Here is a 27,284-nt window from a genome sequence, read left to right as displayed (position 1 = left end):
AACACTTAGGCTTTGTAATCAGATGGAACTGGGTTCAGATCCCTGCCCTCACTAACTAACATCAAACAAGGCCCTTAACTTTTCATGTCCTCGGCTGACTCATCCACAAAATGGAAATAAGAACCTGTACCTCAAAGGCTCATTGTAAGAATATGAGATAATAGATATAAAGAAGTTCAGCACAATGAATGGTTATTGTTATTATTATTGTTGTTATTGTTAGTTCTACCTGTGATGACCATCACCCCCACAGCCTTAAGTCTTGATTCTTTTCAACTACCCTGCACCAGGCAAAATTAATCCTACAGTTCAGAAAATGAGGTGTTTAACATCCTGAAGTTTTTTGTCTTGATCGCTAGCACCACACTACATATAAGAGAGTGTTTTTCCAAAATACCAATGCATTAGTAAGCACAGTTTTACCTTAGAAGAAAGAAGTAAGGCACTGGACTGAATTTCAAATGTATGAAAATGATGATCTCATTGATGTTCCTATTCCCATTTCCCTTCCTTCCCAATCACTTAGAGAATGGTCTTTAGTAGATTTATTGATGCAGCACAGGGGGGCAGGTATTTAAAAACAAACAAAAGTTGTTTCAAACTATTTGGGGCAGAGGATGGTGGTAACAATAAGAGAGAAAGGCAACCAAATTGTTTCTAATCAGATTTTCACACTGACAGCCCAAACTTTTATCAAGAGAGTTGCTGGACCTCGTGGCTTCACATTTCAACCTAAAAGAAAAAGAATACTTTGGAATCACCTTTACAGATGACACGTAAGTTTTTTTTCAGTTGTTTTTATTTCTTTACCTTTTGCCTGGGCTACTGACTCATTGTCATTCACAATTAGCAAAGCAGGAGGAAAATGCTCCAATAATTAGAGTACATCCTGCTTAAAGATTTTTTAATGCAAGATTTTTCTTCTAGGACTATTGCAAAAAGAGAAGAAAATGAATATTGATCATTGTAAGAACTCAAGATATTGTCCTGTTTTAGAAATTTGAAGGCACTGTGCTTGTTTCTTGAGCTCATGTATCAGTGAGAGAAATACAAGATAGTCATTCATTCAGATCTTAAAACTGAATAATGTTTTGGTGTTGGTGACAAGATATAGTTGGTAAACTATATATATAAATATATTCAATATATATATTTATATATAGTTTAATATGGAGTGGACTTCTTAACTTCCATCTAGGTCTATTTTATATTATCCCCTCATCATCTTTTTTGTTTTACATCCATTTTTTTGATAACTTGGATATTGTATATATTTCTCAACAATTTAAATCTTCTCCAAAATGAGGCAAGTCTATTTACAATAAACTTGTGATAATTTAAAATTCCATGTAAGCAAATGTGTTTGGACTTCTCAGCACTTTTCTATGTGTGTGTGTGTGTGTGTGTGTGTGTGTCTATCTGTTATTGGCAACAGCCCAATTCACCTGTATTCTAATTCACCCATATTATATTCAGATTCATACATTATCAAAGGAATTCTCTCCCTTTCTGGGGATAATTTCCAAAGATCTTATCAAATATTAAAATTTAAGAAAATGTGTCCCAGACAAACTATATTGGCCAACCACTCAGTATTCTTTTTTGACTCTCCAATTTAAGTATTCTTTCAGTCTGCAGCTTCACCAGACATAGGATCATCTCCAGAATGGGTTAATTTGTTTTTCACACCTGTGACTTCTGATTCTTCCTAGCCTTGTTGGCTACAAAGATAGGACCTCCTGGAAATTCCACTGGCTCAGGACTTGGGCTGAGGGAAACCAGGCAGCTAAGTTCTCAGGAGACAGGGAAAAGCCTGAAAACTTTGATTCTGGACTCAGTGTATATATTTTTAACTTTTTTATTCTTTTTTATTTTTACCCTAGGACATGCTTATTGATTTTAGACAGAGGGGAAGGGAAGGAGAGAAACCTTGATATGAGGGGGAAACATCAATTGGTTTCCTTTTATAGGGGCCCCAACCAGGGACCAAACCCAAAACCCAGGCATGTGCCCTAACTAGGTATTGAACCTGTGGACTTTCTGTTTGTAGGACAACACCCAACCAACTGAGCCTCACCGGCTGCAGCTGGACTCAATATATTTTCTGAGTAGGGTTCAACAACATAGAAAAAACTGCACTCAACAACACCTACCTCACTCTGAATCACAAAATTATCTGTTCACTCAGCAACTCATTGGGACTCTGCATGATCAGTCTTCTGCTGGATAAAAAAGGAAATGCAGGTGCCCATTGACCAAATGCTCTAGCGGGAAAACCAGGACTAACTAGTTCATGTGGATCAGTGATTACACACACACATATACACACACATTGAATCTGAATGTGAATGAAGTAATAGCTAACAGTGTAAGACATAAAACCATAAATACTTAATGGTTAAGCTATATGTTACAATCTGTATGTGCCATAAACACTATAATTTAAGGAGGTCACAGAGTAGAGGCTAAAAGCATAAATATTGGAGTAATTTGCCCACTCAAAAATGTTTCTTGCATGCCCACTAAATGTCAGGCATTATTCTAAGTCCTGAGAAGTCAGTTGTGAACCACACAGGCAAGGTACTGGCTTTCTTGGACCTTATATTGCAGTGGTATGGTCTAGCAGAACAAATAAACAAATAGATACATGGGAAAATACCAGAAATGATAGTGCTTTGAAGAACATAAAACAAGAGGCCATGATCAAGAAAAGCTGAGGTACAGTTTTAGATAAGGTGGGCTAGGATGGTTTTTAAATGTACAATTAAAAAAAAACCAGTATGGAGTTTCCTCAAAAAACTAAAAATGGAGCTGCTGTTTGACTCAGCAATCCCACTTCTGGGAATATATCCTAAGATCCCAAGATACCAATCAAAAAGAATATATGAACCCCTATGTTCACCGCAGCATTATTTACAATAGTCAAGATCTGGAAACAGCTCAAATGCTCATCAGTAGATGAGTGAATAAAAAGTCATGGTACCCCTGACCAGGGTGGCTCAGTTCATTGGGCATCATCCTGCAAAGCAAAAGATCCCCCATTTGATTCCCAGTCAGGGCACATTCTTGTATTTTGGGTTTGGTCCCTGGTCAGAGCACATATGAGAGGCAACCGATCAATGTTTCTCTCTCACATCGATGTTTCTCTCCCTCTCTTTCTCCCTGCCTTCCCCTCTCTCTAAAAATAAATAAATAACACTGACTGGTGTGGCTTAGGAAATTGGGTGTCATACTGCAGTTGAATTCCCAGCCTAGATTGAGAGACGGCTAATTGATTTTTTCTCTCACATATCAATGTTTCTATAAGATCTTTTTTTAAAGCTATGGTACATTTGCAGTGGAACACTATGCAGCTATAAAAAAGGAATTCTTACCCTTTGCAACAACACAGATGGACCTGGAAATTATTATGCTAAGTGAAATAAGCCAGTCAGAAGAAGATAAATACCATGATTTCACTCATATGTGGAATCTAATGAACAAAATAAATTGACAAAATAAAAGAGGCATAGATACATGGAACAGACTGACAAATCTAAGAGAAGAGTGGCAGAGGTAGGGGGAACTAGAAGAAATTAGGCAAAGAATATATATGCACCACAAAATTGTGGTGAAGGCCAGGGCAGGAGGTGCATGGGCTAGGTGGAAGGAGCAGAAGGGGGAGAAATGGGGAACACCTGTAATAGTGTCAACAATAAAAAAAATTAATAAATTTTAAAAAGCAAGAACCAAACTTCCAGCCAAGATGGAGGCATAGGTAGACATACTGTGCCTCCTCATACAACCAAAAGGACAACAACAATTTAAAAACAAAAAACAACCAGAAATGACAGAAAATCAAACAGTATGGAAGTCCAACAATCAAGGAGTTAAAGAAGACACATTCATCCAGACTGGTAGGAGGGACAGAGTCGGGCAGCCGGGGCAGAGAGGGCTCCTGGCTAGGCGGCAGCTGGCGGCAGTCAGGCAGCGAATTGTGGATTGGGGTGTGCAAGGCTGCAGCTGACCAGCAAAGCAGTGGCTGGTGGACCAGGCAGTCCCACTTTTGTGTGCAAATAAACCAGGCAAAACAAAGAGGGAGTAGGACGACTATACAACTCAGGGTCCCAGCGTAGGGAGATAAAGCCTCAGGCCACTGATTGAAAACACCTGCAGGGAGACCCACAGGGTACTAAAACATACACAAACCCACCCACACAGGAATCAGCACCAGAAGGGCCCAATTTGCTTGTGGGAAGTGGGGGAAGTAACTAAAATCTGGTAGAGAGTGAAGCAAGCGCCATTGTTCCCTGTTGGACCACTTTCCCACACACAGCATCACAACCCAGCAATGTGGGTTACCCTGCCCTGGTGAACACCTAAGGCTCCACCCCTCACTATATAACTGGTGCATCAAGACAAAAAAAAAATGGCCTAAATGAAAGAATAGATCAAAGCTCCAGAAAAAATACAACTAAGCAATGAAGAAATAACCAGTCTATCAGATGCACAGTTCAAAACACTAGTAATCAGGATGCTCACAGAATTGGTTCAATTTGGTCACAAATTAGATTAAAAAATCAAGGTTATGCTAAGTGAAATGAAGGAAAATGCAAAGGGAACCAATAGTGAAGGGAAGGAAACTGGGACTCAAATCAATGGTGTGGACCAGAAGGAAGAAAGAAATATCCAACCAGAAAAGAATGAAGAAACAAGAATTCAAAAAAATTAGGAGAGGCTTAGGAACCTCCAGGACATCTTTAAACATTCCAACATCTGAATTATAGGGGTATCAGAAGGAGAAGAGGAAGAGCAACAATTGGAAAAGTTATTTGAACAAATAATAAAGGAGAATTTCCCTAATCTAGCAAATCTATTCCTGGAAATAGACTTCCAGGAAGTCCAGGAAGCTCAGAGAGCCCCAAAGAAGCTGGACCCAAGGAGGAACATGCCAAGGTACATCATACTTACATTACCGAAGATTAAAATGAAGGAGAGAATCCTAGAAGCAGAAAGAGAATTGGAGACAGTTACCTACAAAGGAGTTCCCATCAGACTGTCAGCTGATTTCTCAAAAGAGACCTTACAGGAAAGAAGGGGCTGGAAAGAAGTATTCCAAGTTATGAAAGGCAAGGACCTACATCCAAGATTGCTGTGTCCAGTAAAGCTTTCATTTAGAATGGAAGTGCAGGTAAAGTGTTTCCCAAATAAGGTCAAGCTAAAGGAATTCATCATCACCAAGCCCTTATTACATGAAATGCTAAAGGGACTTATCTAAGAAAAAGAAGGTGAAAACATGTACAGTAAAATCACAGCAAAATCACAATTATTAAAAACCACACCTAAAACCAAAACAAACTAAGCAAACAACTAGAACAAGAACAGACACACAGAAATGGAGATCACATGGAGGGTTATCAACAGGGGAGTGGGAGTGGGAGAGAGGGGAAAAAGGCACAGAGAATAATTAGCATAGATGGTAGGGAGAAAATAGACAGGGGGAGGGTAAGAATGATATGGGAAATGTAGAAGCCAAAGAAATTATATGTATGACCCATGGACATGAACTAAAGGGGAGAGGGATGTTGGTGGGAGGGAGGTGTAGAGTGGAGAGGAGTGTGGGGGGGGGGGTGGGACAACTATAACAGCATAATCAATAAAATATATTTTTTAAAAAGCAAGAATTAGTTCTGTAAATTCTAGGGATGCATTCCAGACACACACACAAAAAAAACAAAAAATAGAAAAAGATGGCAGCAAGGTAGGTGGGAGCAGACCCCACTACTCCCTGTGCCCAACTGGAACACCTGGCCAATCTTCTGAGGAACTGAATGAATAGCCAATGGAATCCCAGTTTATATGAAGTTTGGAGGCCAAAATCATAGAGGACATTGAAAACAGATGGTAAGGAGATTGCATTGGGATGGTAAGGTCCCTGGGATCTGGCAGGGACCAAGGCTCCTGTAGCCTGGCCTGGTGCCTGCTGTAGATTCCTTGGTGAAAAGTCAGGTCACCAGCTCCCTCCCCTACCAAAATAGGGAGGACAGAGAGGCTCCAGGATGGATCTGGATGCTTGAAGTCACTGGGGGGGAATAAAGACAAAGTGGGAGACACACAGAGGTGGTGTTCAACCACTGGGACTGGACATCAGCTAGGTCATTACCAGAGAGACTGGGGAGCAGGGTGACACCTGGAGATGGGAGAAGAGTTGGGCTATGTTGGACCTTGACCTGGGTAGTCTCCAGTCTGGTTGGAAAGTTGGACTGTGTGAAAAGCAGGGCACTTGCTAAGAACGGTGGACTTAAACAAGAGAATTTTACTCAAAAAAAGGTTCTGAGCTGCTGTTTAAGGAACTCTTGCAAACTTCTGATAGTTTTCACTGCTCACACAGCAGCCAATTTGTTCTGCTCGCCGGGAGGCTGACTGGCGCCATTTGCCCAGTGGTGGGCTCTGGACATGGTAGACTCAAAAAGAGCAAGGAGGAGGGACACCACAGCGTCCATGGCACAACTGGTGGATTAAAGGCAGTGACCCAGTACAAATAGATAGTTGGGGCCTGGCAGCTCACTGAGGACCTCAGCTAGAGGCTGGGCATCTGTGAATATTGCAGCCCAGACCTGGCCCTCATCCTCACAAAACCACAGGATGGTAAAAATAGAGAAGACCAGCCCTCCTCTGCCTGTGACATACAGGAAGATCAGCAGAGCTCACTTGGAGAGTTTAAAGTCAGGAGGAGGCTTTTTTTTGTCCTTTCTTCCCCCAAGACAAACAATAAGACATGGAACCGTGACAGGTCCAGAGACAGATCCAAAGAGGGAGCACACGGCTAACCCCAACAACTGAGAAACTGAGACAAGTGTCACTCTGCCATCCTATTGAACTTACATTTTATTCTTTATTTGTATTATTATTATTATTCATTATATTTACTTCTTTTATTTTATTAGTTTTTTTATTTTTCTTCTTTCTCTTTAGTTTTCTGTTTTCTTTGTTAATTGCATTGTTTTAATGGTTTTCCTTATTCTCTCTTTTATATTGTATTTTAATCTTCCTTCTTTCACTTCACTCATTCCAATAACACACTACACTTGATCACTTACTTTCTATTCTGGTTATTCAAATAATATATTTCTTGTCATGTTATTGTTGTTCCAGTACTATTGTAAATAATTGTTGTTTCATACAATTGTAAGTGCTACATAGAACCCCTCTCTCTTCTTAGCCCATTTCACTATCTCCTTTAACTTTATTACTGTTGTGGTTCACTCTATTCTCTTGCACACTATGCCTACTTTATACTCTTTACTCTCACTATATTTCATCATCTAACCTTGCACATGTGCTCTGTTTTCTGGATTCAGCTCACAACCCTTCTGTCCTCTAACAAGAGTCTTACTCTTTTTTACCTTTTATAAAAAGTGGCTAGTTGGGTGAAATATCACCATTAACACTATACTTATCCAAGGGATCTCCTATCTCTTCTGTACTTGTTGGTACTTTAATTCCCATAGAATACTCTCCTGCTGTATTAATCCATTTTGCCTTCCCCCTGCCACTGATCACATGCAAGATTAGGTAGGAGCTGTGAACATCAGTATACCTGCTAGAGAAGAGAACCTACCAACAAAGGAACCACAAACAGGTAAAACCCCAAGTACAACAAGAAAGCCCACACAAACAGAAGGGCAAACCTAGAACATCCAGACAAGGAGATCAAAGAGACCATACCACTGAATCCCATGGAATTCCTACCATAGAAGTTCACCTTACAAAGGCAGCTACCGAAGCAGAACAGCATAAAGCACAGAAACAAACAAAAACAGTCACCTAAAATGGGAAGACAAAAAAAGAACCTGCAATCAAAAGGAATGGAAGACTCCTCAGTAAAGGAGCTAAATGAAATGGAGGTAAGCAAACTATCAGATATAGAATTCAAAATAATGGCTATAAGGATGCTCAAGGAACTCACAGACAACTATAAGGAACTGAGTGAGAACTACAACAGACTGAAAAGGAAATAGAAACTATAAACAAAAAGCAGGAAGAAATGAAAAATAAAATTTCAGAAATAAAATTTAAAAATGCACTATGGAAGGAATTACAAGCAGGCTGGATGAAGCAGGGGACCAAATTAATGAGTTGGAAGACAAGGTGGAAAGAAAAACCTAAGTATAGCAGCTGCACAAAAAAAGACTCAAAAAATATTAAGATAGCTTAAGGGAACTCCAAGATAACATGACATGCAACAACATTTAAAAAATAGGAATACCAGAGGGAGAAGAAAAGGAACAAGGAATAGAAACCCTGTTTGAAAAAACAATGACAGAAAATTTTCTGAACCTGGATAGGGAAAAAAACCATGCAAGTTCAGGAAGCACAGAGAGTCCCAAATAAGATGAACCCAAAGAGGCCTACTGCAAGACATATCATAATAAAAATACCAAGTTTTAAAGACAAAGAGAGAATCTTAAAAGCAGGAAGACAGAAGGAATAAGTAACATACAAAGGGGTCCAATAAGGCTACACGCTGATTTCTAAACAGAAACACTCCAGCCCAGGAGAAAATGTCAAAATATATTCCAAGTAATGAAAAACAAAGCCTGCAGCCAAGATTATTCTACCCAGTGAGACTCTCAATTAAAATGGAAGGCAAAATAGGAGTTTCCCAGACAAAAGAAAACTGAAAGAATGCACCTCCACCAAACCAGCAGTACAAGATATGGTAAAGGGATCACTATAAGAAGAGAAAGGAAAAGAGTGAGAGAGAGAGAGGAATACAGATAAAAAGAGGGGAAAATGAATAAATATCTATCAATAATAACCTTAAATGTTAGTGGATTAAATGCTCCAATCAAAAGACATAGAGTAGCTGAATGGATAAGAAAACATAACCCACACATATGTTGCCTACAAGAGACCTACCTCAGAAAAAAAAGAACTACACAGACCGAAAGTGAAGGGCTGGAAAAAATATTCCAAGCAAATGAGCAGGAAAAAAAACCTAGGGTAACAATACTCATATAGGACAAAATCAACTTCAAAACAAGGGTGATAAAAACACTCCCAGAAGGACACTTCATAATACTCAAGTGAAGAATCCATCAGGAAGACATAAAGATTATAAAAATATATGCACCCAACATAGGAGCACCCAAATACATAAGGAAAATGTTGGAGGACTTCAAGAAAGATATTGAAAACAAAAATGTATAGTAGGGGGTTTTAACACCCCACTGTCAAAAATGGACAGATCTTCCAAACAAAATATCAACATAGATATCGCAGCATGGAACAATGCCTTAGATCAAATGGACTTAACTGATATATATAGAGAGGCTTTCATCCCAAAGAAGCAAAATACACATTCTTTCCAAATACCCATGGAACGTTTTCAAAGATAGACAACACAATAGGACACAAAGCAAGCCTCAACAAATTCAAGAAAATTGAAATCATATCAAGCATTTTCTCTGACTACAAGGGACTGAAACTAGAAACCGACTTCAAGAAAAACACTCAAAATCATTCAAATTCATAGAGACTGAATAGCATGCTATTAAACAATGAATGGGTTAAGAATGAGGACAAGGGGGAAATCAAAAATTTTCTGGAAACAAATGAAAATGAGCTCACAAATACCCAAACTTTATGGGACACAACAAAGGCCATCCTGAGAGGGAAGTTTGCAGTGAGTCAGACCTACCTAAAAAAATAGAAACATTTCAAATAAACAGCCTAACCCTACATTTACAAGAACTGGAGGAACAACTACAAACAAAGCCCAGAGTAAGAAGAAGGAAGGAAATAACCAAGATCAGAGCAGAGTTAAATGACATAGAGACTAAAAGCACAATTCTAAGGATCAATAAATCCGGGAGCTGGTTCTTTGAAAGATAAACAATATTGACAGCCTTTAAGCAGATTCATCAAGAGAAAAAGGAAGGACGCAAATAAACACAATCAAAAATGAAAGAGACGAGATTACAACTGATACCAGAGAAATACAAAGTATTGTAAAAAATTACTATGAACATCTACATGCCAAAAAATTTGAAAACCTGGGTGAAGTGGACAAATTTCAGGAAAAATACAGTTTTCCAAAACTGAATGTAGAAGCAGAAGGCTTGAACAGACTGATAACAACTGATGAAATCGAAGCAGTCATCAAAAAGTTCCCAGCACACAAAAGTCTGGGTCCAGATGGTTTCACAGGAGAACTTTACAAAACATTTAAGGAAGAGCTAACTCGTATCATTCACACACTATTCACCAAAAATACAAGAAGATGGAAGACTCCCAAACTCTTTTTATGAAGCCAGCATCATCCTAATCCCAAAACCATATAAAGACACAAAAAAGAAAGAAAATTACAGGCCAATATCTCTGAGGAACATACACTCTAAAATCCCCAGCAAAATATTAGTAAGCCACATCCAGCAATACATGAAAAAGATCATACACCATGACCAAGTGGGATTCATCCCAGGGATGCAAGGATGTACAATATTTGTAAATCAATACATATTATATCACATAAACAAAAGGAAAGGCAAAAGTCACATGACCATATCAATAGACGTGCAAAAAAAAGCATTTGATAAGGTACAGCACCCATTTATGATAAAAATACTTAGCAAAATGGAATAAAGGGAGCATAGCTCAACATAATAAAGGCTATATATGAGAAACCTACAGCCAACGTCATATTTAATGGGCAAAAACTAAAAGCTTTCCCTCTAACATCAGGAACAAGACATGCATGTCCTCTTTCACCATTTCTGTTCAACATAATAATCGGAAGTCCTAGCCACAGTAATCAGACAAAAAAAAGAAATAAAAGGCATACAAACTGGAAAGGAGGAAGCAAAACTGTCATTGTTTGCAAATGACATGATAATGTACATAGAAAACCCTACAGACTCCACTAAAATACTACTCGATCTAATAAGTGAATTGTTTTTTGGCAAACAGTGGGATACAAAGTCAATATTTAGAAATCAAAGACATTTTTGTACACCAACAATGAAATATCAGAAACAGAAATCAGGGATAAATCCCATTTGCTATAGCAACAAGAAAAATAAAATACTTAGGAATAAACCTAACCAAGGAGGTAAAAGACCTGTTCACAGAAAACTACACAACACTGAAGAAAGAAATTAAGGAAGACACAAACAAATGAAAGCATATACCATGTTCATGGATTGGAAGAATTAATATCATCAAAATGTCCATACTACCCAAAGGAATTTATATATTCAATGCAATCCCTATTAAAGTACCCGTGACATATTTCACAAATATAGACCAAACATTTCAAAAATTTATATGAAACCATAAATGACCCTGAATAGCTGCAGCACTTTTGAGAAAGAAGAGTAAAGTAGGGGGGATCACAATATCTGGTATCAAATTGTATTAAAAGGCCATTGTAATCAAAACAGCCTGATGCTGGTGTAAGAACAGACACATAGACCAATGGAACAGAAAAGAGAGCTCAACAATAAACCCAAGTCCCTATGATCAATGAATATTTGACAAAGGGGGAAGAAGCATAAAATGGAGTAAAAATAGCCTCTTCAACAAATAATTTAGGAGATCTGGACAGCTACATGCAAAAAAATGAAACTCAACCACCAACTTATACCATACACAAAAATAAATTCAAGGTGGATAAAAGACTTAAATATAAGTCGTGACACCATTAAATTCCTACAGGAGAACATAGGAAAACCTCAGATATTCCACACAGCAATATTTTCATTGATATGTCCCCTAGAGCAAGGAACATAAAGGAAAAAATAAATAAATGGGATTTCATCAAATAACAAGCCTCTGCATGGCTGAAGAAAACAGCATTAAAATGAAAAGAGAACCAACTGTATGGGAAAATATATTTGCCAATGATACCTCAGACAAAGGTTTGATCTCTAAAATATATAAAGAACTCACACTACTCCACTCCAGGAAGACATACAATCCAATTTAAAAGGGGGCAAAGGACCTGAGCAGACATTTCCCCAAGGAGGACATACAGAGGCCCCAGAGACATATGAAAGGATGCTCCACATCACTAGTAATCAGAGAGATGCAAATTAAAACCACAATGAGATACCACTTCACACTGATGAGAAAGGCCATCACAAACAAATCAACAAACAAGTGTTGGAGAGGAAGTGAAGAAAAGGTAACCCTAGTGTGCTGTTGGTGGGAATGCAGACTGGTGCAGCCACTCTGGAAAACAGTATGGAATTTCCTCAGAAAACTAAAAATGGAACTGCCTTTTGATCTGGCAATTCCTCTTTTGGAATTATACCCTAAGAACCCTGAAAATCCAATTCCAAAGATCCTATACACCCCAATGTTCATAGCAGCACAATTTGCAATAGCTAAGTGTCGGAAGCAACCTAAGTGCCCATCAGTAAATGAATGGATCAAAAAACTATGGTACATTTACAGGATGGAATACTGCAAGAAAGAAAGAAAGAAAAGAAAGAAAAGAAAGAAAAGAAAGAAAGAAAGAAAGAAGAGAAAGAAAGAGCGAGCTCCTACCCTTTGGGACAGCCTGGATGGAACTGGAGAGCATTATGCTAAGTGAAATAAGCCAGGTAGTGAAAGACATATACCATATGACCTCACCTATAAGTGGAACCTAATCAACAAAACAAACAAGCAAGCAAAATATAACCAGAGATATTGAAATAAACAGCAGACTGACAGTAACCAGAGAGAAGGTGGGAGGAGATAATGGGGGGAAACAGGGGAAGGTTTTGAGGAACATCTATAAAGGACACATGGACAAAACCAATGGGGGGTAGAATCAAGGGTGGGAAGAGGGAATGTTGGGATGGGGGGAATCAGAGGAGTAAAATGGAAACAACTGTACTTGAACAACATTAAATTTAAAAAAAAACTTTTTAAAGAAAAAGAAAGTTATATTACTTGATAAAACAATGCAAAAGATGTGACTAAACTTGACTCTTTTTTTAGAAAGTCAATAAAATGCCAGTGTGCCTAGAAATATAGAGAGTAATTGGCAAAAATGGGACAGGATATCATATTGGGAGGGAGGCAGGGAGTAGATATAGAATCTTGGTAGCTGTCTGATCTTGGACCAATTACTGAATATCTCAGACACCTAAGTTTTCTCATCTGTATAATGGTCATAATAGTACCCATATAATAAGTACTACATAAGGTACATGTAATGGGGCACTAGTGTTACGTACTATTAAATCGGGTACGTATGTAAAGCCCATAGCACAGGCACATAATAAAAGGAAGCAGTCATGGCAGTAAGTAAGTGCTCAGAATGGGACTGGAAGAGGACTGGGGTGCGATCCACACAGCAGAATAACTAAAATTGGACTTGGCAAGGCAAGTAGATTTTAGATAGAGGGGACTAGAGATGATATTCCATGGAAGAGTCATTTTGTGACCAGTGTACAGACATGATAATGAATGTGATTCATTTCCTCATGGTAAGGAATCTGACCTGATTATGGAGATAAGATATAACAGAGACAAGATCATAGGTGAGCCGATAGTTGAGTTGATCATAACTCATGTAGGTGGGAGAGGAACCCTTAGCCATGGGAAGGTGTTAGATAGAGGATCGACATGATTCGGGACTGTGGGGTCACAGGTTCGCCAGGCTACAAGGGTGGAAAAAAGGGTACTGGCCCCATAGAAACTTCTGGGAAAGCTCTGAGCTCAGGTGAGCATAATCAAACAGTGCATAAATCAGAGGTTGAGGCTGTAAGACCATTTCTTCAGAAAGAAAAGGAAGAATATGAATGATGTCTTTTAATGACCTGAGCCACTTTCCCCCTCTCTTGCCCTCAGATTTCTTTCTAAATCCTCTGTTGAGAGAGGATTGTCTCACTCAGGCATCCCTCAGTTATCTCCTTTGGTGTCAGTGGCCAATGTTAACGTCTTTCCAAGAAGCCTGGTTCCAGAATGTCTTCTGTGCACTCCCCTGCAAGGGACAGCAGAGTCTATTTTTGAACTATGACCATTTTGGAAGGTGTCTTCTGGCTCTAGCTATGTTTAGTTTCAGAAGAAGTATGAGCTGGGCTTTTTGTTGGGGTGGGGGATGGTAAGTAGGAACAGTCATTTCCACCTTTCTGTGGAATAGGTCTGGAAAATTGCTTCTGTTTAAGGGTGTCTCCTTGGAATGTCTTGGTCACCAGCCTAGTTCTTTTTGCCTGGTAAATATTTTTGGAAAGTAGTTTCTTCCAGCACTCCCCCATACCATAACACCAGAGTTGGATCCCCACCAGGAAGCAGTCTGAACTGAATATTCCAGACTAGATGCCACCTCAGTCATTTGGCTTTGATGACTGGCTCTAAATAAAGTAGAAATAGAGATGGGCATTTTGTAAGTGAAAGTAGCTAATGTCTATAACCTACAACACAGACCAAAAAGAGAAATGGAAAAATAGAATCATGTGGTTACATAATAAAAGTAGTGATGATGACCAACAAAAACAAATTCATGGTCCTATTAGAGGGAGGGTCGAACAGTTTCTTGAAATTTAACGTTGTTACTTTGTTTCCTTTCTGGTGTTCTGTGTGCAAGGTGAGTCTTTTACCCCTAGAGGGCAGTCATGGCCCTCCTGTCACAGTGGCCCTTCTATTCACAAGGGTTCCCATTTCCTTAAACTCATTTCATATTTTTTCTTCTCTTGTTTTGAAAAGATTTTCGGAATAAGTTTTGCTTATCAAGACATAACAAATAGGTTTTACAACACAGTTATGACTTTCCACTATGGTTCCATCTGATGGGCCTTGAATTGATACAGTTCTAGCCAAAAAGGAAACTGGCTTTAAAGCTGACTTGTACAACTTAATAGAAGTAAATGTGTAGATTCAAATGCCTTTCTGAGAAATTGATTAGATCTGTTATATTTGCTGATAGAAAAACTTGAGCAAAACAGGTTTTTTTATCTCATGTGAGCCTCAAAGACTATAAAGTAGCATGTTAACTTTGATTACACCTTGGTGATAGAGTTATGTGTAATTTTTTACTTATTATTTTATCCTGTCGAGATTAAAAATGTAATTTCTAATTTACCCTTTAAAAGTTATATTACTTTTACATGAACATTTGTTATAAAAACGTATAATATTATAGTTGAAGCCTGTCACTTTTGATTATAACAATTTGTTTTATGTGTCTCCAGAACTAATTCCAAGAAGTTTCATCTATATATAATAGTATTTTGAGTGTGCTTCTGTGATTAATATAATTGATGTATCCATTCTTGGATATCATTCCATGCAAGTTCATATAAATAGACATTATCCTTTTTAAGTAATGCCACATCTTTCCTGTGTAAAAGCAAAAAAGACTATTCAAAATAAGTCTCATTTTCCATAAGAAAACTTTTAAGATCTGATACTATACAATATTTTATGTATTTTAAGATACACATGTGAACACCTGTAAAACTGGATGTATCTTTAATTCAGTACCATCCTGAACTTGATAAAATACAGTGTAAGAAACCCTAAACTTCCAGCCCTCCATTTTTATATTAGTGTACACACAACACCAATAGTTCTATGAAGCTCTCCTTATATCACTTATATTAGCTTATCTTCATAATATGCCTCCAAGGAAAGGTAGGAACAGTTATCAGAAACCTAAGTTTATAATTACAGAAACAAAAATAGCTTTCTTCAGTGTTAAAATTATAAGTGACGGAGATCAAGCCATAAGTTATTATAAAATTTAATGCAACTCTCTCATCTCATTTTTCTCCTGTATTGAAAGTCCTGGGTTCAAATCCCAGCTCTGCCACTTTCCTTGCAGAGTTATTGTTAAATAGAGTATTCATGCATAAAAGTCCCAGCTCGGCTGGCACAGAGCAGTTGCTCAATAAAGAGTAGCTATTATAATCAATATTAATGCTATTTATGCCCATTTTCCTCTCTATTTATAATGAATACAGCTTACAGTTTTCTGACTTTTTTTTAAGTATTTACTTTAAGACCAAAATAGTTTATAAAATGTCTTCTGGTCCATTATAGATTTTGTTATAATTTGACACAACCCACCACTATCACCATGTTAAGTTTTATGTAAGCAGGCAAAATGGAGTCTATGCCCTGCAGGAATTCAGAGTCCAAAATGGATCAACTAGTTAAAAAACCTTGAAGAAGTCATGTAAGCAATTCTGAACCACAGAGTCATTAGCCCTTTCCAAAAGTCTGGAAGAAATATTTATACCCATGAACGTGGTAAGGACCTTGAGTAAATAAATATACAGGGTGGGGCAAAAGTAGGTTTAAGTTGTGAGTATTGGAATGCAGAGCCTACTCTTGCATTATTATTTGTTAATCATTGTTATTTTCCATATGAAGAGCTGTAAACCTACTTTTGCCCCACCCTATATATGCTTCAATGTTAGAAAGTTCAACACACACACACACACACAGAAGCAGCACCCAGACAGTATTCAACCCTGCACTTTTTAAAAAGTTATAGTATTATTATCTGTGTCTGTCCAATTTCATTAAATGACCAAAAGTTTTTCTCTTTTATGACTATCTAAAATACTTCAGATTTTATATTTAATAAGAATTTAAAGATTGATATACTTTTTTAATTTTGTTATTTTAATCATGTTCATGTACAGTTTTCTCCCTTTACTCCCATTCCAGCCCACCCACCCAACCCTCCCCACTTCCCTCCCATTACCACCCTCCCCCTAGTTTTTGTCCTTGTGTCCTTTAAATTTGTTCCTGTAAACCCTACCCATTCCCCCCCTGAAATTCCCTCTTCTCTCCCCTCTGGTCACTGTCAGTCTGTCCCCTATTTCAGTGTCTTTGGTTATATTTTGCTTGTTTCTTTGTTTTGTTGTTTAGGTTCCTATTAAAGGAGAGATCATATGGTATTTGTCTTTCACTGCCTGGCTTATTTCGCTTAGCATAATGCTTTCCAGCTCCATCCAAGCTATTGCAAAGGGTAGGAACTCCTTCTTTCTTTCTGCTGCATAGAATTCCATTGTGTAAATGTACCATAGTTTTTTGATCCATTCATTTACTGATGGGCATCTAGGTTGCTTCCAGCACTTAGCTATTGTAAATTGTGCTGCTAGGAACATTGGGGTGCATAAGTTCTTTTGAATTGGTATTTTAGTCTTCTTAGGATATACTCTCAGCAGTGGAATTGCTGGGTCAAAAGGCAGATCCATTTTTAGTTTTCTGAGGAAGTTCCATACTACTTTCCATAGTGGTTGTACCAGTCTGCAGTCCCACCAACAGTGCACTAGGGTCCCCTTTTCTCCACAACCTCTCCAACACTTGTTGTTTGTTGTTTTGTTTATGATGGCCATTCTGACTGGTATGAAGTGATATCTCACTGTGGTTTTAATTTGCATCTCTCTGATAGCTAGCGATATTGAACATCGTTTCATGTGTCTTTGGATTTCCTGTATGTCCTCCTTGGAGAAGTGTCTGTTCAAGTCCTTTGCCCATTTTTTAATTGGGTTGCTTGTCTTCTTAGAGTGGAGTCATGAAAGTTCTTTATATATTTTGGAGATTAACCACTTGTCTGAGGTATCATTGGCAAATATGTTTTCCCATACAGTTGGTTCTCTTTTAATTTTGATACTGTTTTCTTTAGCTGTGCAGAAGCTTTTTATTTTGATGAAAACCCATTTGTTTCTTCTTTCCTTTATGTCCCTTGCTTTAGAGGACATGTCACTAAAAAAGTTTCTGTGTGAAATATCTGAGATATTACTCCTACATTCTCCTCTAGGACTTTAATGGTGTCAAGTTTTATATTTCACCTAGGTTTTACGTCTTTTATGCACCTTGAATTTATTTTTGTATAAGGTGTAAGTTGATGCTCGAGTTTCATTTTTTTGCACATAGCTGTCCAGTTCCCCCAACACCATTTGTTGAAGAGGCTATTTTTACTCCATTTTATGTTGCTGCCTCCTTTGTCAAATATTAATTGACTGTAGAGACTTGGGTTTATTTCTGGGCTCTCTCTTCTGTTCCATTGGTCCATGTGCCTGTTTTTATGCCAGTAGCATGCTGTTTTGATTACAGTGACCTTGTAGTATATTTTAGTGTCAGGTATTGTGATCCCTCCTACTTTACTCTTCTTTCTCAAGATTGCAGCAGTTATTCGGGGTCATTTATGATTCCATATAAATTTTTGAAGTGTTTGTTCTATGTCTGTGAAATAAGCCATTGGTACTTTAATAGGAATTGCATTAAATGTGTAAATTGCTTTGGGTAGTATGGACATTTTGATGATATTAATTCTTCCAATCCATGAACACATTATATGTTTTCATTTGTTTGTGTCTTCCTCAATTTTTTTCCTGAGTGTTATGTAGTTTTCTAAATACAGGTCTTTTACCCCTTTGGTTAGGTTTATTCCTAGATATTTTATTTTTCTTTTTGCTATATCAAATGGGATTTTTTTCTTGATTTCTGCTTCTGCTGTTTCATTGTTGGTATACAGAAATGCCTTTGATTTCTGGATATTGACTTTGTATCCCTCTGTTTTGCTATATTCATTTATTAAGTCAAGCAGTTTTTTGGTGGAGTCCATACAATTTTTTATGTACACTATCCACTGAGCTATGCCAGGGCCCTTATGTACACTATCATGTCATCTGCAAACAGTGACAGTTTTGTTTCCTCCTTTCCTATTTGGATGCCTTTTAATTCCTTTTCTTGTCTGATCACTGTGGCTGAAACTTCCAGCACTATATTGAATAGAAGTGGTGAAAGTGGACAGCCTTGTCTTGTTCCTGATCTTAGTGGAAAAGATTTTAATTTTTGCCCATTGAGTATGATGTTGGCTGTAGGTCTCTCATATATGGCCTTTATTATGTTGAGGAATGCTCCCTCTATTCCCACTTTGCTGAATGTTTGTATCATAAATGGGTGCTGTACCTTATCAAATACTTTCTCTGTATCTATTGATATGATCATGTGATTTTTGTCTTTGCTTTTGCTTATCTGATGTGGTACATTTACTGATTTGCGAATATTGTACCCTCCCTGCATCCCTGGAATGAATCCCACTTGGTCATGGTGTATGATCTTTTTAATGTATTGTTGGATGTGGTTTGCCAGTATTTTGTTTAGGATTTTAGTGTCAATGTTCATCAGCAATATTGGCCTGAAGTTTTCTTTCTTTGTTGTGTCTTTATTTGCTTTTGGAATTAGGATGATGTTGGCCTTATAAAAAGAGTTTGGGAGTCTTCCTTCTTTTTGTATTTTTTGGAATAGTCTGTTCTGGATAAGGGTTAGCTCTTCCTTAAATGCTTTGTAGAATTCTCCTGTGAAACCATCTGGTCCAGGGCTTTTGTGTGTTGGGAGTTTTTTGATTACTGCTTCAATTTCTTTGCTGTTATTGGTTTGTTCAGACTTTCTGCTTCTTTTTCGTTGAGTTTTAGAAGATTATATTTTTTCTAGAAATTCGTCCATTTCACCTAGGTTTTCAAATTTCTTGGCATACAGTTCTTCATAGTAATTTCTTATAGTCCTTTGTATTTCGGTGGGACCTGTTGTAATCTCTCCTCTTTCATTTCTGATTGTGTTTATTTGGGTCTTCTCTCTCTTTTTTTTTTTTTGATGAGTCTGCTTAAAGGCTTGTCGATTTTGTTTATCTTTTCAAAGAACGAGCTCTTGGATTCATTGATCCTTAGAATTGTGCTTCTAGTCTCTATGTCATTTAATTCTGCTCTGATCTTGGTTATTCCTTCCTTCTGCTTGCTCTGGGCTGTCTTTGTTGTTGTTCCTTGAGTTCTTGTAGACATAAGGTTAGGTTGTTTGTTTGAAATGTTTCTATCTCTTTTAGGTGGGCCTGTATTGCTATGAACTTCCCTCTCAGGACTGCCTTGGCTATGTCCCATAACTTTTGGGTTGTTGTGAGTTTGTTTTCATTTGTTTCCAGAAACCTTTTTATCTCTTCCCTAATTTCATTCTTGACCCATTCATTGTATAATAGCATGATATTTAATCTCCATGATTTTGAGTGTTTGGGATGTTTTTCCTTGGGGTTGGTTTCTAGCTTCAGTTTCTTGTGATCTGAGAAAATGCATGGTATGATTTCTACTTTCTTGAAATTCTTGAGGCTTGTTTTGTGTCCTAGCATGTGGTCTATCTTTGAAAATGTTCTGTGTACATTTGAAAAGAATGTGTATTTAGCTTCTTTGGGATGGAGGGCTCTGTATATATCAGTTAAGTCCATTTCATCAAGGGTATTGTTCAATGCCACAATATCTTTGTTGATATTTTGTTTGGAAGATCTGTCCATTTCTGATAGTGGGGTGTTAAAATCCCCCACTATAATTGTGTTGCTGTCAATAGCTTTCTTGAAGTCCTCTAAGATTTTCTATGTATTTGGGTGCTCCTATGTTGGGTGCATATATATTTACAATATTTATGTCTTCTTGGTGGATTCTTCCCTTGAGTATTATGAAGTGACCTTCTGAGTCTCTTTTTATGACCCTTTTTTGGAAGTCTATTTTTTCTGATATGAGTATTGCTACCCCGGCTTTTTTTCCCTGTCCATTTGCTTGGAAGACTTGTTTCCAGCCCTTCACTTTCAGCTTGTACAGGTCTTTTATCCTGAGGTGGGTCTCTTGTAGGCAGCATATGTGTGGGTCATTTTTTTCTTATCCATTCAGCTATGCTATGTCTTTTGATTGAAAGATTTAATCCATTTACGTTTAAGGTTATTATTGATAGGCACTTATTCATTGTCTTTTATGTATGTGTGTTCGTCTCTCTCTCTCTTTTCCTTCATTTCCTTAAAGCAGTCCCTTTAGAATCTCTTGCAGAGCTGGTTTGGCGGAGGTGTACTTTTTAGACTTCTTTTGTCTGGGAAGCTTCTTATTTGGCCTTCTATCTTGACTGAGGGCCTTGCTGGGTAAAGAAGTCTTTGTTGCAGACCTCTGGTTCTCATTACTTGGAATATTTCTTGCCATTCTCTTCTGGCTTGGAGTGTTTCCATTGAGAAGTCAGCTGTTAGCCTTATTGGGACTCCCTTGTATGTTACTTCCTGTTTTTCCCTTGCTTCCTTTAATATTCTCTCTTTGTCTTGAAATTTTGCCATTTTGATTATGATGTGTCTTGAGGTGGGCCTCTTTGGGCTCCTCTTGATTGGGACTCTCTGTGTTTCCTGGATTTGTGTGACTTTTTCTTCCATCAAATTAGGGAAGTTTTCCATCATTACTTTTTCAAATAGGTTTTCTATCCCTTGCTCTTCTTCTTCTCCTTTTATCCCTATGATACAGATATTATTACATTTCATATTGTCTTGCATTTTTCTTAATCCCTCTTCATTCTTTCTGAGCCTCTTTTCCTTTTCTTGCTCTTCTGGGTGTTGTTTTCTACTTTCTCCTCTAGCTCACTAATCCAATCTTCTGCTTCATCAATCCTGCTTTTCATTCCTTCTGTGTTCTTCAGTTCAGAAATAGCATTCTTCATTTCCTCTTGGCCCTTGTTCATAGTTTCTATTTCCTTTTTCATGTTGATATAGTTTTCAGTGAGATTGTTGTAGCTTCCCTCTAGTTTCTGTTGCTCATTGTGAGTTCATTGAACTTCCTCATAATCACTGTTTTGAACTCAATGTCTGATAGTTGAGTTGCCTCTATTTCATTTAGCCTTTTTTCTGAGGCTTCCTCCTTTCCCTTCATTTGGAGATTGTTTCTTTGTTTTCTCATTGTTCGTGGGATTCTTCTTGTTAGCCTCTGTTTCTTAAATTGATCTGTTCTGGTTCCCTGTGAATATGGTGTGAACTTTTGTGGTAGAATACCTGTGAGATTCAGTGTTGCAGTCTCCTTCATGTATCCTGCTCTTCACAACTTCCCCCTACTCTGTTTTGTGATCAGTTGGAGGAGTAAGGCAAAATGGTTTAAGACAGCAAGACAGTATTCTATAGTATTTACATTAGCAGCCAGTAGAGAAGAGATGGGATATCCTTTGGCATTTATAGTGTTAACCATGATCCTCCACCCCACTAGCCACGTTTTAGAAAGGATGGAAAGAAGGTAAGACTCTTATTGAGGATGAAAGGATTGTTAGTTGGATCTAGAAAGCTGTGAGGCTGTGGGAGATCAGATTCTGAGCTAGGGTTGAAATAAAGATTAGTAAATAGGAGTAGTGTATAAAAGAATAGAGACAACCCCCACAATAATATAGTTCAGGAAATTGCGAAGTAGGCTGAGATCAGGTAGGGGTGTTGAGTACTATTTACAATTGTATGAACTAGGTCTTATTTACAGTAATATTAAAGCAACAAACATGTGGCAGAATCTATGAGATCTAGATAACAAGAATAAGGAGTGTAGAACCTTGAGAAGTGTACTAATGGAACACAAATGAAGGATAGTAAATTATCAACACACTATGACTGAGATAACAGGGGGAACCTATCAAATGAGAGTATAACCAGCCAAGCAAAGAAGATTGTACAGAAAGGAAAAGAATTCCAAAATATTATTAAAATAAAAAATGTCAGAAAAGTGAGAAAAAGATACAAATTTGCAGTACCTTGCAAGCTCAAAAAAAAAAGGTTAAAAAAGCAGAAGATGGAGTGCAGGAGAGATAAATTTGGAGTGGAAGGAATAATACTAGGATGAATGGAAGAGAAACATAAGGGATTGAGAGATATAAAAATAATAAAAATTGAAAAATAAAAAGTCACTTAAAGCACAAGATAAAATCAATCAACCAACAATAGCCAAAAACAAAACAAAACAAACAAACAAAAAAAACACTCAAGTTGGTTTCTAACTGGCCAGACCAGTTTTTCTGGCCTTGCTGGCTTCAGCATGCTGAGGGGTGTTTGGAATGCTTATCACTCTTCCCAGTCAAAACTCAGTCAGTCTCTCAGGTACTGTCCCCAGGGCCAGCAGGGCGCTCTCCCCAGAGCCAATCCGACTTCCCCCTGCAGGACCCTGGGCACTCCCGAGCACGCTCTCTGGAGCTCACTGCTGGGTCTCCCGAGCTCCAGGACCCTGAAGAGCACCTGCCTCTTTTCCAGGTTCATGGTGCAAGCTCCAGGGATTGCAAGGAGATGCGCCCTTCTCCCAAATTTCACCACGGTGGGCTCTATGTTCTCAGAAAGCACCCTTATCTTTTCTGGATTCACGGTGCAAGCTCTGGGGATCTCAAAGGGGCACACACTTCCACCAATTTCCCTGTTTCGGGCACCAGGAACCCCCAAAGTGCCACGTCCCTTCCAGTTTCACAGCACGAGAGTCAGGATTCCCAAAGGGGCGTGCACTTCCACAGTTCACCGGCGCCAGCTCCAGAAACCCGAGAATGCCCATGCCCTTTCCTTGTTCAGGACTGCAAGGTCTGGGTTTTCCAGAGATCTACACTCCCACCAGGCTGGGGGTGCAGGCGCACGTCCAGGCTGCTCCTGGTCATGCCAGCTAGAGGCACTCACTTCTCCCAGGGCTCTGGGTGGGTGCTTGCAGGCCAACTTTGCAGGTCTCCCAGTCCAACTCCCCTCTCTGTGCCTTCAAGCCACAAGGTCTCCCCTGGTGTTGCTCAACCCCCGTTGTCCAGGGAGGGAGCAGCGACTCCACTTTCCCGGGTGCCCTGAGGCAGACCCGGGAGCATCGGGCGTGGGGGTTGCAACCCCCCTGGTCCCGTTGCTGATCCCTGGGTCCCTGTTGTCCTGAAGCAGTCTCCTTACCATCTGGTTTTTCAATGTCCACTATAATTTTTGATGTCCTGTTTTCAAAAATGTTTTGGTAACCTAGGCCACTTGCTCTGTTCCTCCGCCAATCCGCAAGTTTCTCTCCCCTGCACAGAAACAGAGAATCATGTTCCCTCAGGCAAAACTGCCATCTTTGCTCAAAGATTGATATACTTAATTTCATCTGGTTTTTGGTCTCTGAAAAAACAAGTGTTATTTCTTTTTAAAAAATATATTTTATTGATTATGCGATTACAGTTGTCCCATTCCCCCCTTCACTCCCCTCCACCCTGCACACCCACTCCCACCCACATTTCCCCCTTTAGTTCATGTCCATGTGTCATAAGTTCTTTAGCTTCTACATTTCTCATACTATTCTTACCCTCCCCCTGTCTATTTTCTACCTACCATCTATGCTACTTACTCTCTGTACCTTTTCCCCCTCTCTCCTCCTCCCTCTCCCCTGTTGATAACCCTCCATGTGATATCCATTTCTGTGGTTCTGTTCCTGTTCTAGTTGTTTGCTTAGTTTGTTTTTGTTTTTGTTTTTGTTTTAGGTGTGGTTGGTAATAATTGTGAGCTTGCTGTCATTTTACCATTCATGTTTTTATCTTCTTTTTCTTAGATAAGTTCCTTTAACATTTCATATAATAAGGCTGTGATGATGATGAACTCCTTTAACTTGACCTTATCTGGAAAACACTTTATCTGCCTTTCCATTCTAAATGAAAGCTTAGCTGGATAGAGCAATCTTAGATGTAGGTCCTTGTCTTTCATAACTTGGAATACTTCTTCCCAGCCCCTTCTTGCCTGCAAGGTCTCTTGAGAAACCAGCTGACAGGATGATGGGAACTCCTTTGTAGGTAACTGTCCCCTTATCTCTTGCTGCTTCTAGGATTCTCCCCTTAATTTTAATCTTGGGTAATGTAATTATGATGTGCCTTGGTGTGTTCCTCCTTGGGGTCAACTTCTTTGGGACTCTCTGAGCTTCCTGGACTTCCTGAAAGCCTATTTCCTTTGCCAGATTGGGGAAGTTCTCCTTCATTATGTTTTCAAATAAGTTTGCAATTTCTTGCTCTTCCTCTTCTCCTTCTGATACCCCTATAATTCAGATGTTGGAATGTTTAAAGATGTCCTCAAGGTTCCTAAGCTTCTCCTCATTTTTTGAATTCTTGTTTCTTCATTCTTTTCTGCTTTGTTGTTTCTTTCTTCTTTCTGGTCCACTCTATTGATCTGAGTCCCAGTTTCCTTCCCATCACTGTTGGTACCCTGTACATTTCCCTTTATTTCACTTAACATAGCCTTCATTTTTTCATCTAATTTGTGACCAAATTCAACCAGTTTTGTGAGCATCCTGATCACCAGAGCTTTGAACTATGCATCTGATAGGTTAGCTATCTCTTGGTTGCTTAGTTGTATTTGCTGTGGAGCTTTGATCTGATCTTCCCTTCAGGCCATTCTTTTTTGGGGGGGTGGGGTCTGGTTGCACCTGTTATGTATGAGGGACGGAGACTTAGGTGCTCACCAGGGTGGGGCAGCCCAGTCAGTGGGTTGTGACGTTGTAAGTGGGGGCGTAGTCTGAGAGGGAACAATGGTGCTTGCTCTGCTCTCCGTTGGAATTCAGTCCCTTCCGCTGCTTCCCCTAAGCAAGCTGGGCCTTTCTGGTGCTGATTCCCATGGGTGGGCTTGTGTATGCTCTAGAACCCTGTGGGTGTCACCAACGCACTCTCCTGTGAGGCTTGGAGTCTTTCCCTGCGCCTCAACCCCCACAGATTTTTGAGTCAGTGTCCCAAGGTTCTATTTCCTGGAGCTGGGACCCTGAGTTGCTGGATCTGTCTTGCTGCCCAGTTTCACCTGGTTTATCTGCCCAAGAATGTGGGATTGCCTGGACAGCCAGGTGCCATGTGTACAATGCCTTGCTTCACAGTCGCCACCTCGCTGGGTCTGCCAGCAGCCTGCACGCCCAGGATCTGCCTGCAGCGGTCTTGCACCTGGGATGCCTTACACACTTGGTGCCACTGCTATTTGTGCCTCGACCCCTCTCCCAACCCAGCCTCCTGACTCCTCCCTTCCTACTGGTCTGAATGAATGTGTATATTTTAACTCCTTGGTTGTCTCACTTCCATACATTTTAATTTTCTGTCAGATCTGGTTGTTATCTTGTTTTTAAATTGTGGCTGACATTATTTTGGTTGTGCAAGGAGGCACGCTGTGTCTACCTATGTCTCCATCTTGGCCAGAAGTCCCTGTTATTTCTTGTTTAACCTCTCAGAGATATGTTTTTAGATATTCATATATATTCATGCATACCAATATGTATACCTATTTTTTATTTTAAAATATAGTAATATACTGTACTTAGTCTTATGCATCTTGCCTTTTCATTTAATATCACATCTTGGATATTGTTCAAAGTAAGTTTTTAATCAACACTTGGATAGTGTTGATCTTTTGTATGGCTGCATTGTATTTTATCACTCAGGTTAAATTCATTTCTTAAAACAATATCCTGTTAGACATTTAGGTTGTTTTGAGCCTTTTTGCTATTATGAACAATGCTACAGTGAGTGAATTCATATGCAGGTCATTTTCCACACATGCAAGTTTATCTTTATAAACCCCTGGAAGTGGAAATGCTGATGCAGAGGCAGTCACTTTTATAATTTTTATAGAAATTGCTAATTGTCCTCATTACTAGTCGTAACAGGTTAAATAGCTACCATTAGTGTATGGGAATAACTGTTTCTCCACAACTTTGCCAACACAATGTATTATTGAACCTTTATCCAATTTTCTATTTAACCATTTTTTTGTTTTGTTTTTTTGCTTTTCTCTCACAGAGGTCAGCAGAACTGGTTGCAGTTAGATCACCGAGTTCTTGACCATGATTTGCCCAAAAAACCAGGCCCAACCATTTTGTACTTTGCTGTGAGGTATGTATCTATAGACACACCCAACATCCCCTACCTCCCTTTAAAAAAAGAAAAATTCTGGTAATCAGAGATCAAGAATTTAAAAAAGAAGCAACCTATCAAAATACTATTATGTGAAAGAGATTCTCTACTTCCTTAGTCTGGGGACCAAGTTACCATACAAGAATGGTTTTCTTTGAAGATGAAGGGATAGAATCACCTACCTTTATTACTCAAATCATCTTGGATCAATTTAAAAATCTATGTACCTAGGTTATAGTACCTATAATTTATAGTACCTATGTTTGAAAAACATAGGTACTATAACATACTTTACAATTTTTATATTTGAATTATGGCAAACTTTTATAATTACATTTTCTGTAGGAATGCTTTATAGAAACTGTGGAAATAATTGAATTTATATAATTTCACACCTTTAATTTGAATAGAAGATAAAATGCAAACAAATGCTCACTGAAAGAATGATTTTAGCACCGCAGAAATATGAAGTCAGCTAGCAGGCAGACAGAGAGACTTCCAAGAACAGTGTAGTCCTTGACTGTTCCCTGAGCTCTGCTTCAGTAAGTCGTGTAATCATGCCAGGGGTGGGGAACAGGGGATGGGTCATTTCCTCCTGCAATGGATATTTTAATTAAATCTCTGATTTCTTAAAACCAGGCCATGATGGAAATATTTTTCATGTT

The 27,284-nt window shown here is 38.7% G+C and overlaps 1 protein-coding gene across 1 annotated transcript in view; it reads left to right on the top strand.

The window, feature by feature from the left end:
• Positions 1 to 27,284, top strand: part of FRMD4B (FERM domain containing 4B) — a 196,586-nt gene that overhangs the window by 53,718 nt on the left and 115,584 nt on the right. The window contains 2 exon segments of the mRNA XM_028517963.2: positions 682 to 776; positions 26,506 to 26,598. Coding sequence (XP_028373764.1) covers positions 682 to 776; positions 26,506 to 26,598 — 188 coding nt within the window.

The sequence above is a fragment of the Phyllostomus discolor genome, chromosome 7, assembly GCF_004126475.2.
Source record: "Phyllostomus discolor isolate MPI-MPIP mPhyDis1 chromosome 7, mPhyDis1.pri.v3, whole genome shotgun sequence".
Taxonomy (NCBI): domain Eukaryota; kingdom Metazoa; phylum Chordata; class Mammalia; order Chiroptera; family Phyllostomidae; genus Phyllostomus; species Phyllostomus discolor.
This window is presented reverse-complemented; position numbering and strand designations above follow the sequence as displayed.